Here is a 10,040-nt window from a genome sequence, read left to right as displayed (position 1 = left end):
GCAGCAGCGTTATAGCCGCGCTCCTGCCAACAGCCGGGCAGCCCCCTGCCCCGTCCCTCCCTGCGCGGCGCCAGCCCGCCCCGCCCCGCCCCGCCCCAGGCGCGTTGCTGGGCCGTTTCCGGGGTTGCACGGGCCTGGCAGCTGGCGGTGACGTGCGAAGCCTGGAGCATCCAGGATGCTCGTTGCTCCCGCTGGGGCCGGGCGACTTGCCCCCGTGTCGCAGCTTCCCACGTGCGTTGCTGGCTCCTGGAAGGCACCTGTTCTGGGCTGGCAGCTGACTTAATAGGGGACACGGGGGGCTCACAATGACACAGGGGAGCTTGGCCACCTGCCAGCAGCGCCTGGGCTGCCCTCGCTGCTTTCCTTCTGTTGTGTGCCACGCTGGGGCTTTGCAACATGCTGCTACGTGGGGCCTGGGCAGCGGGTCAGGAGTGGTCCTAGATCTGCCTTAGATGATTCTTCCCAAAGATGGCACCTCTGGCTGCCGAGTCATTGCTGGCCCCATTGCAGCCAGAGAGCCTCCTTTCCAGTCAGACAGCCTGCAGCACCCAGCTGTTCTTTCAATCTCTCCCAGCCAAGTACTGAGCTACTGTGAACTTGCTCAGCGGGGGCTGTGTGATGCGATCACTGCCTAAGATGGGTGCAGGCTTGACCTTTGACCTCACTCCCACCACATGCTGTGAATGCTTGGGGTCCAGAGGGAGGGACTTGGGTGTCGAATGTCTCCCTCTGACTGGCTTGGTGCCCTGTCAGTCTGCATAATCACAGCTCACAGGCTGAGACATGAGTCACCCCTTCATTTTCCTTTTCCATGGGGCTATGCAGCTCACAGGGGAGTGAGTGGGGGGCTGGGGAGCGGTCACAAAGCGTATAAGTGAGGACTGGTAAGTGGCTGATTCTCAACTGAAAGGGAAGATTGCAATTGCCCTGGGGTTGCTGGGATGTTATTCGCCTACTCGGCATTCCTGACATTACGGTGCTGGCCTGGGGCCAGCAGTATCGCAGGGATCCTATAACCTCATTATGATCTGTGCCTTTAGCCATTTCTCTCCTTTCTCTCGGCAGAGATTCCTGGGACTGAGAGGAGAGCTGGAGAGATGACTGGGTGGGATCCTAAGCTCTGGTGCTGTCGCCAAGCCCCGCTCCGACCAGCCGTGGCTATCCTGATGTCAGTCGCTTTCCTTCATGTAGCTGTGGCCAGCACTCAGCACTATCGCGGGGAAGCCTGGAGAGAGGCGGCTGTCCATGCTGACTTCCTGTCCCAGCTGGCTCAGGGCATGAGGGAGACCCTGGAGGAGTGGATTGGCCGGGACACACTTCAGCTAGTGACAGAGGTAAGGCAGGAATCCTAGCTGAGTCAGGAAAAGGGTGGGGGCTCCATGCTCGCTAGGATCAAGGTTCACCTCCTCTGTCAGTTCTGTTGAAATAACTTTATAAGCATTGCCAGAGCTGTCAGAAGCGACCTATGGAGGGAGGCAGCATAGTCTAGTGGATTGAGCAGCCACTGGGACTCAGCAGATCAGGGTTCCATTCCCAGCTGGGCAAGGTGACCTTGGGTAAGGGGCCCCCATGCATCAGCTTCCCCATGTATAAAATGAAGCAAAAGCTACTGTAAAGTATTTTGAGATCTACTGGTGACAAGTGATAGATAAGAACGAGGTGGTGGTAGTATTATTTTATTATCTACATTAGGCAAAATATCTGGTACAGGGGGGATGGCTCAGCGCTTACATCACATTCCCCTGTCAATACCCAGCCTGAGCTGGGGAAGCTAATGAGCCAACCAGTGAACCAAATTCAGTGATAAATCCTGGTCATGTGCCACCTGAAGCACTTTGTGATACGCTAGGAAGTCTGGTACAATACATTTCCAGTGCAGCCGCTATTGGCAATCCCAGCTTACCCATTTCCAGAAGCTTGGTATGTCCCCCCAGGGATTTCAGACCAGAGAAGTTTCTATTAACTCAGCCATCTGCTCTGACAGAAGGCAGGGTGTGCCGAAGTCTTGGGACTGTCATTAGAGACATAGGTTCTATTCCTAGCTCTTCTGGTGGAAGCCTCCTGCAACCTCTTACCTGATCTGTCAAGTGACAGTTGGCTCCCAATGTAGGCCTTGGTTTATTAAGGATCATTAAGTGCACAGAAATGGTAAGAGCAGAAGGATGGTCCCGTGGTTAGGGCACTAGCCTGAGACTGGGGGACCTGGATTTAATTTCCTCCTCCGCCCCAGGAACAGCTTTCCTGGTCAAGTCTGATAGGCTATGGCTACACTTGCACTTCAAAGCGCTGCGTGTAGTCAAAGCGCCAGCGCTGGGAGAGAGCTCTCCCAGCACTGTCCGTACTCCACCTCCCTGTGGGGAATAACGTACAGCGCTGGGAGCCGCACTCTCAGCGCTGGGGGTTTGACCACACTGGCGCTTTGCAGCGCCGCAATTTGCAGCGCTGGAGAGGGTGTGTTTTCACACCCTGCTGCAGCGCTGCAAATTTGCAAGTGTAGCCGTGGCCATAGCCTCTCGGTGTCTCAGCTTCCCAGCTGTAAAAGTGGGACAACAGCCCTTCCCTGTCCGTGCTATGAGGCTAAATATGTTAAAGATTGTGAAGTGCTCAGATACTATGGTAAAGGGGGCTGTAAAAGTGTGTTAGAGAGAAGGAGCCTTTGTTTTTTTTTCATCTGGGGTGGTGGAGCCAGCTGGCTGGTTCAACAGCACTTCAGAGCATATTAAGGCTTATTAAGTGAGTGAGATTCCAGCACCCAGGCTGACTTATATGTTGGGGACACTGGCTGTCTCTCTCTAACCAGGGGAACCAGCCAGCCGGCTTTGAAAATAGCAGCGTTGGCACCCGATTAGCTGAAGGTTTGGGATCCGTTCCCTAAATACTTGTGCCTCTTGTATGCGTTCTCTTGTATGCAGAAACTGAGTGGAGTCTCTGCTCTGGGCTGGATTGCAGCCAGGACGGATAAAAATTTGTGGGTATTTTTGTTTGGTTTTTAAATTGGATTTTTAAAAAATTATTTAAATCAGTTTCTTTTAAAAAAAAATAAACCTGTTTAAAATGAAATCCTGAATTTAGTCAAAATATGTTCAGGCCTACATTTATTGTAATATCTTAGAACATTTAAATAAAAAAATCAATAAGCCAAATCCCTGAGCCTCTATCAAAAACTGTGAGCTAAAGTCTGCTTTACAAGATAAAGAATAAGGGGTAAAACATCTCACTTTTGAGGTCATGCTTTCTATATATGGCACAACAGGTCATGTCCTGTATTAAGGGGGGACACGGGGGCTGGGCTACTGGATCATAGAATCATAGAATCTCAGGGTTGGAAGGGACCTCAGGAGGTCATCTAGTCCAACCCCCTGCTCAAAGCAGGACCAAACCCAACTAAATCATCCCAGCCAGGGCTTTGTCAAGCCTGACCTTAAAAACCTCTAAGGAAGGAGATTCCACCACCTCCCTAGGTAACCCATTCCAGTTCTTCACCACCCTACTAGTGAAAAAGTTTTTCCTAATATCCAACCTAAACCTCCCCCTCTGCAACTTGAGACCATTACTCCTTGTTCTGTCATCTTCTACCACTGAGAACAGTCTAGATCCATCCTCTTTGGAACCCCCTTTCAGGTAGTTGAAAGCAGCTATCAAATCCCCCCTCATTCTTCTCTTCTGGAGACTAAACAATCCCAGTTCCCTCAGCCTCTCCTCATAAGTCATGTGCTCCAGTCCCCTAATAATTTTTGTTGCCCTCCGCTGGACTCTCCCCAATTTATCCACATCCTTCTTGTAGTGTGGGGCCCAAAACTGGACACAGTACTCCAAATGAGGCCTCACCAGTGCTGAGTAGAGGGGAATGATCACATCCCTCGATCTGCTGGAAATGCCCCTACTTATACAACCCAAAATGCCATTAGCCTTCTTGGCAACAAGGGCACACTGTTGACTCATATTCAGCTTTTCGTCCACCGTAACCCCTAGGTCCTTTTCTGCAGAACTGCTGCCCAGCCATTCGGTCCCTAGTCTGTAGCAGTGCATGGGATTCTTCCGTCCTAAGTGCAGGACTCTGCACTTGTCCTTGTTGAAGGACAACATATTTCTTTTGGCCCAATCCTCTAATTTGTCTAGGTCCCTCTGTATCCTATCCCTACCCTCCAGCGTATCAACCACTCCTCCCAGTTTAGTGTCATCTGCAAACTTGCTAAGGGTGCAGTCCACACCATCCTCCAGATCGTTAATGAAGATATTGAAGAAAACCGGCCCCAGCACCGACCCTTGGGGCACTCCACTTGATACCGGCTGCCAACTAGACATGGAACCATTGATCACTACCCATTGAGCCCGACCATCTAGCCAGTTTTCTATCCACCTTACCGTCCATTCATCCAGCCCAGACTTCTTTAACTTGCTGGCAAGAATACTGTGGGAGACTGTATCAAAAGCTTTGCTAAAGTCCAGAAATAGTACATCCACTGCTTTCCCCTCATCCACAGAGCCGGTTATCTCGTCATAGAAGGCAATTAGGTTAGTCAGGCTTGACTTGCCCTTGGTGAATCCATGCTGACTGTTCCTGATCACTTTCCCCTCCTTTAAGTGGTTCAGGATTGATTCCTTGAGGACCTGTTCCATGATTTTTCCAGGGACTGAGGTGAGACTGACTGGCCTGTAGTTCCCTGGATCTTCCTTCTTCTCTTTTTTAAAGATGGAAGAGACTGATCTAGTCAAGATGGGCATTAGGATCTGACCTCTGACTCTAGGAGCCACTACCATGTGTCTTATCACTAGGGAGCAAAAAGATGTACCAAATCTAGTGTCAAGGCTCTATTTAGTTGTAAATTAGCATGTTCTAAGATTAGATCAACCAATGAGAACACTTTTTTCTTTAGAAAATAACTGAAGTATAAATGGAACCAGTAATTAAAATCGTTTTAAAATGGAGGCTGTCCACTTGGTGATCTAAATCACTGATGTAAATCACCTTGGTTTAAATCAATCCACGCTGATTGCAGCCCAGCTCAGCTTGGCACCAGGCCTAAGGGGTGGTGGGAAAACAGACTCCACACCACCTTTGTGGTTTTCCTATGATGAGGCTGTCTCAGCTGCTGGTAAAGTTAGAACAGCTTCAGGGGGTGCCCAAGGCCCCAAGAGGCTACCCTCACTGTCAGAAATAGCCAGAGCACAATGGCACTCAGGCCATGCCACCCCTTCCCCAAGGAAAACCGTAGCACTGTCCACCAACAGCTCCCAGTGTAGTTAGAGCTCGCTTTAGGCTCTCCAGAGACTCTCCCCGTGCCAGGGGAATCCCCCAGGTCCCTTCCAGCCCTACATTTATATGATCTTGAAGGCAAGGGAGTGGTAGATCTGAAAGGCAGCAATGTCTCCAGACAGGCCCAAAGCCAGTGTGGAGGAATAGCCTTTGTTCTCTCCCTCTTACAGCTGGGCAGCAGAGCTCTGCGGAGATGCAGTGACTTGCAGGTCACACAGGGGGTCTATGGTGGAGCCAAAAATAAGTCCTAAGCCAGCACTTTAACCACATCCTTCCTTGCTTTGCAGCTGGGGAGAGGGACCTGCTGGAGTTTCTCTGCTAGCCCTGGCAAGGTCTCCCTTTCATCCCGGAGCAGAGGGGGGTGCAGCAGGGGCACAGGGCTTCCTGTAGGAGGCAGCTTGGACAAATCTCCCACATCAGGTGCTGCTCCCCTTACTGGCAGGGAAGGCTGTACTCACCCAGCCAGGCACAAGCTCCTGGTGGAACTCTCATGTGAATTCACCTGCCCAGCCAGTGAATTGGAGCTTGGCCCAAGTCAGGGAGGAGGCTCTGGCCCAGTGCCTTTAGCAGACATGAAGGAGTGGGGTGCTCCCCGACTCTCCCCTTATTTTCCTCCCTAGTCACTCTCTCGGGTATCTCTAAGCCAACTGAGAAAAGCGCTCTCACTCTCTCTTCCCTGCAGAACGTCTCTGCCGTGTTCTGGATTGTGTCCTCTGGCATCTCGGCAGGTCTGATCACTCTGTCCGGAATCGCAGGGCAGATCATAAGCGCCTTCGGAGTGAATGGTAAGTTGTTTGTTATTTACCAGTGTCACCTAGAGACCCCAGCTGAGATCAGGTCCTCATTGTGCCAGGCGCTGACCAGACCCACAGGGAGAGAGAGGCCCTGCTGAGAGCAGGGTTCCATTGTGCCAAATGCTGCACAGACACGCAGTGTGAGAGAACCCCTGCCCCAAAGAGTTTACAGTCTAAACAGACCAAATAGACAAAGGGTGGGAGGGGGAACTGAGGCACAAAGAGTGTGAGGAAGATGGCCAAGATTACCCAGCAGGCCAGTGACAGAGCTGGGAATAAAACCCAGTTCTCCTGAGTCCCGGTTCAGTGTCTGATCCCCTGTTTGACACTGCCTTTCTGAGCCATCAGGGCACGTTCCTCACCTGCATGCCGTGGAGGAGAGCGGGTGTTTCTCATTCACCTACCTGGCAAGGAGGATCCGTTTCACTGTTTCTAACTGGAGCATGAGGGACCCAGTCCCACCCTCCACAGCAAAGAGGTGTGTGTCCCAACCTGACACTCGGTGCCTGTATCACTACGGGGTGCTTCTTCCCTTCCAGCACTTGATGGGTTAAAAATGGTCCTTCCCCCAAGGAAAGAGAGGCCTCTCAGTCTGGTGGTGAAGGTTTGTGTCTTTCAAGGGGATCTCTTCTTCCAGTGCAGGAGGGTTATTTCACACATGCAGCCCCTAGTACCTCACCCCAGGATGCTCCAGCCTGTGTGGGGAGATTAGAAGACAACATGGTTTCTCCTTCCAGGACAGGAGGGGTTACTCCTGCAACCATCACCTCTTTTCCCATCATGTCCTTCTCTCCAGGAGCAGCCTGTCCCAGCCCCACTAGAGTGGGGATCCTCCTGCCTGCACATGGGGGTTACCCCAGTCCCACAGGGGGTCAGCACAGCATCACGTCTCACATGTGGCTAACCACTTTCCTCCTCCTTCCCTTTCCAGGAGATCACGTGGTGCAGCCCCTTAAGCTGGGCCCTGCCCAGGTACAGACCCTGCTGCTGTGGGGCCTGGCCGCTGTGGTGGGCTATTGGCTGCTCTCACAGCTGCTGGGCCTGTTGCTGTCCATCCTGGGACACGTCGTGTGGGGGCTGAAGGTGGCGTTCTTCCTGGGCTGCTTCCTGCTGATCGTCTCGGCGGTGCCCAACCCCTCGGTGCAGGCCTTGCTGCTGCTGTGCCTGCTCACCCTGTATGCCCTGCTGGGGAGGCTGAGCGGGGCGCGCCACTCTGGGAGCCAACTGGAGGCCAAGGTGCGCAACCTGGAGTGGCAGGTGGAGGAGCTGCGGTGCCGGCAGAGGCGGATATCCCCCAGGAACCTGGAGCAGGATGAGTGAGGAGCGGGAGGTGGCCCCTCCCAGCACACTACGGACTCTCACACCACAATTCACTACTATCCTGGTTCTCTGCACATGCTCATGGGGGCCTCTCCACCCTGTGGCTCTTCTCAGGCTCCTCCTCTCTGCACACTCACAGGCCCCTCCTCATTGTACAAACTGACAGATGCTACCCGCCTCAGGGACTCGCAGGCCCCACCCCCATTCCCCATGGCACTTGCAGGCTGTCCCCACACCCACCCCAGGGACAAGCGAAGCCCAAAGGGAGCTCTCTGGAGTGGAGGGATGAACCCGTGGGAGATGGTGTGATTTTCCCCAGCCTGCCCTGGTCTCGTGGGCAGAGGATGGGAGGTGCTCCCTCAGCTGCCTGCCCCCACCCCTGCCATCTCCCATAGAGTTGCTGCCATGGGGCTCATCACACTGGGGCTTAAAAGGGCTGCTTTGATGTTGGTGAAGTCTGGGACCAAGTGGGGGTTTGGTCTCAGGTGCTAAGATGCTGAATTCCGCCCCTTCTTCTTTTCCTGCTGTCTCCCTCTTGTCCCCTTCCCATGCTGCCCTACAGCTGGCGCCGGGGCTCCTGGCCTTTCCCTCCACCCTCTACCTCTGCCTGATCCTTTCCCCACCGTCACCCCATCCTTCGCCCATCCCCTCACCTAGCCCCGGACTGGTCTCGCTAAGAAGGCTGGGTCCTAAGGGCTTGATGCACAGAGGTGCTGAGCTCTTGTCGCTCCCATTGACTTCAGCTGGAGTTGAGGGTTGGTCAGTGCTTCTAGAAGTCAGATGCTGGATAGATAAACTGGGGGCAGGGGCATTGTATCCCATTTCAGGAGGGGGCAGTGTACCCCTGGAGGATCTCTGATCAGGGAGGGTGTGTACAGGGGAAGGGTTTCCCCAAGTGCCTTCATCCAAGCCAATGGTGCCTTCTTAAGCTAAAAGTGGATGGTGTTTGTTGCGGGGCGGGAGGGGAAACTGGGATAAGTGTATATGGGGAAAATGTTTACAGGTCCTTTTTAAGAACCTCCCCCCCAACACCATCCAAGCCAAAGACACACAGCACATGGGAGCGGGCACAGGGAAGTTCTTCCTCCGTTTGTCACAGCTGGGGTGGGAGTTGTCTCTTGGTGCCACCTCAAGCATGGCAGGTGGCCTTTGTGTTAATCTGCCCCCGGATCGTGGCGGAGCGGGCCACAATTGATCCGAAAGGAGGGGTACGTAGCAACTCCTGTTCATCCTCCTGCTGCCCCTAGGGAACGTCTACACTTGGAGCAAGGGGTGCGATTCCCAGCTCGCGTAGATACTTACACTAGCTCTCTTTCCCATGAGCATGTTGAAAACAGTAGTGTAGACAGCCTGGCCGAGTACAAACACTCCTGAATCCCGTGGGTGCAGACTCGGTACAGCTAGCACCTTCCATCACTCTCCGCAGTTCATGCTACCCCAACTACGCTGCTGTTTTTACTGTGCTAGCTCCATGAGAGCTAGGATGAGCATCTCTGAACTGTAGGGATTCACAGCTAGGGGCTGGAGAGGAGGCCAGTGGGGCCAGGGCTTGGACTGGGCATGTGTTGTTGGGTGGAGGTTGCCAATCTGTGCTTTGAAAGTTCTGTCTATTTTAAATGAACAGGCCATTTTGTTACCAGGTTCCAAATAAAATCTATTTAACCACACTCTGTCCAGCCCATGGGCAAGTTTGGGTTTCTTTCTTCCGCCCTTCCCAGCAGGTGGCGCTGCAGGGAATGACAGATCCCCCCCAGTCCCAGTCTTTCCCAGCTGGAGGACTAGAGCACAGGAGCGCTGGCTGTGGGGTGAACAATGGTCCCAGCCTCTGCCAGCAGGGAGTGGGGCAGGAGCGCTGGGGGAAATAGAGCAGTAGAGAGTGGTGCCCTGGCTGCTGGGGGATGGATGGTGAGGGTGCTGCTAGGCAAGGACAGCTGCTGCGAGCCTTGGGGGAGGGAGTCCTTGCCAACACCCTGGCTAAGCCATTGCCTCTCCTCTCTGTGCCCAGCTGTCAGGATAGGGATTCCCAGCACTTCTTATATTACAGTCTGGCGTCTTAGGCAACAAGCCCTGGTGTCTTGGGGGGCGGGGGGAGATTAACGTCCACAAAGCTGTCTGTGCTCATTCCTCACCACCTGGAGCCCCCAGAAACCCCAGGGTTGAACAGGGGTGTGTAGCGGGACAGGGGAGAGGAGTTGTGCTGCCATCCCTCACCCCGCTCAGTAGGAGAAGGGCCAGTTGCCCCGTGGGGTCCTCCAGGGGCTGGGAGTTCAGGACTTGCCAGGGGGGAGCTGGGATATCATTCATCAGGGATGCAGCGAGAAGGGGATGGAGCCCCAGAGCTCTCCCTCTCTTTGGATGCGAATGGAGCACTGGGACAGCCCAGCAGCTGGGTGGGGCCCCATCCCCTTGCCCCTGCAGGTTGATCAGTACCTCTCAATCAATTCCCTGCTGCTCCAGGGGTCTCGGGCATTGGCGCACCTCGCTCTCTCCTGGTGTCTGCCTCTGGCACACACTGGCCAGGTGGTTGGGTTTAGTGGGTGGGTGCTGGGTGGTGGTGTGGCCTGTGGTGTGCAGGAGGTCAGGCTAGCTGACCTGATGGACCTTTGTGGCCTTAAACTCCAGGACTCTTGCAGCCCCACTCATGGCCCAGGGCCCCATTACGCTAGGCA

The 10,040-nt window shown here is 54.0% G+C and overlaps 1 protein-coding gene across 2 annotated transcripts; it reads left to right on the top strand.

Annotated features, from left to right (window-relative positions):
• The first annotated feature begins 8 nt into the window (after window positions 1–8).
• On the top strand, window positions 9–9,032 carry TMEM109 (transmembrane protein 109). Of its 2 annotated transcripts, none has more exons than XM_045015242.1 (4): window positions 9–231; window positions 1,066–1,334; window positions 5,940–6,042; window positions 6,983–9,032. In XM_045015242.1, the coding sequence occupies exons 2-4, from the start codon at window positions 1,098–1,100 to the stop codon at window positions 7,369–7,371; spliced, it is 729 nt and encodes a 242-aa protein (XP_044871177.1). In that variant the 5' UTR covers window positions 9–231; window positions 1,066–1,097; the 3' UTR covers window positions 7,372–9,032. The 2 variants fall into 2 exon arrangements, with proteins under 2 accessions (XP_044871177.1, XP_044871176.1); XM_045015241.1 differs by lacking the exon at window positions 9–231 and adding an exon at window positions 372–884.
• The last annotated feature ends 1,008 nt before the right edge of the window (window positions 9,033–10,040 follow it).

Source organism: Mauremys mutica, chromosome 4 (genome assembly GCF_020497125.1).
Source record: "Mauremys mutica isolate MM-2020 ecotype Southern chromosome 4, ASM2049712v1, whole genome shotgun sequence".
NCBI lineage: Eukaryota > Metazoa > Chordata > Testudines > Geoemydidae > Mauremys > Mauremys mutica.
The sequence above is the reverse complement of the archived record's forward strand: the minus strand, read 5'-3'. Positions and strand labels throughout refer to the sequence as shown.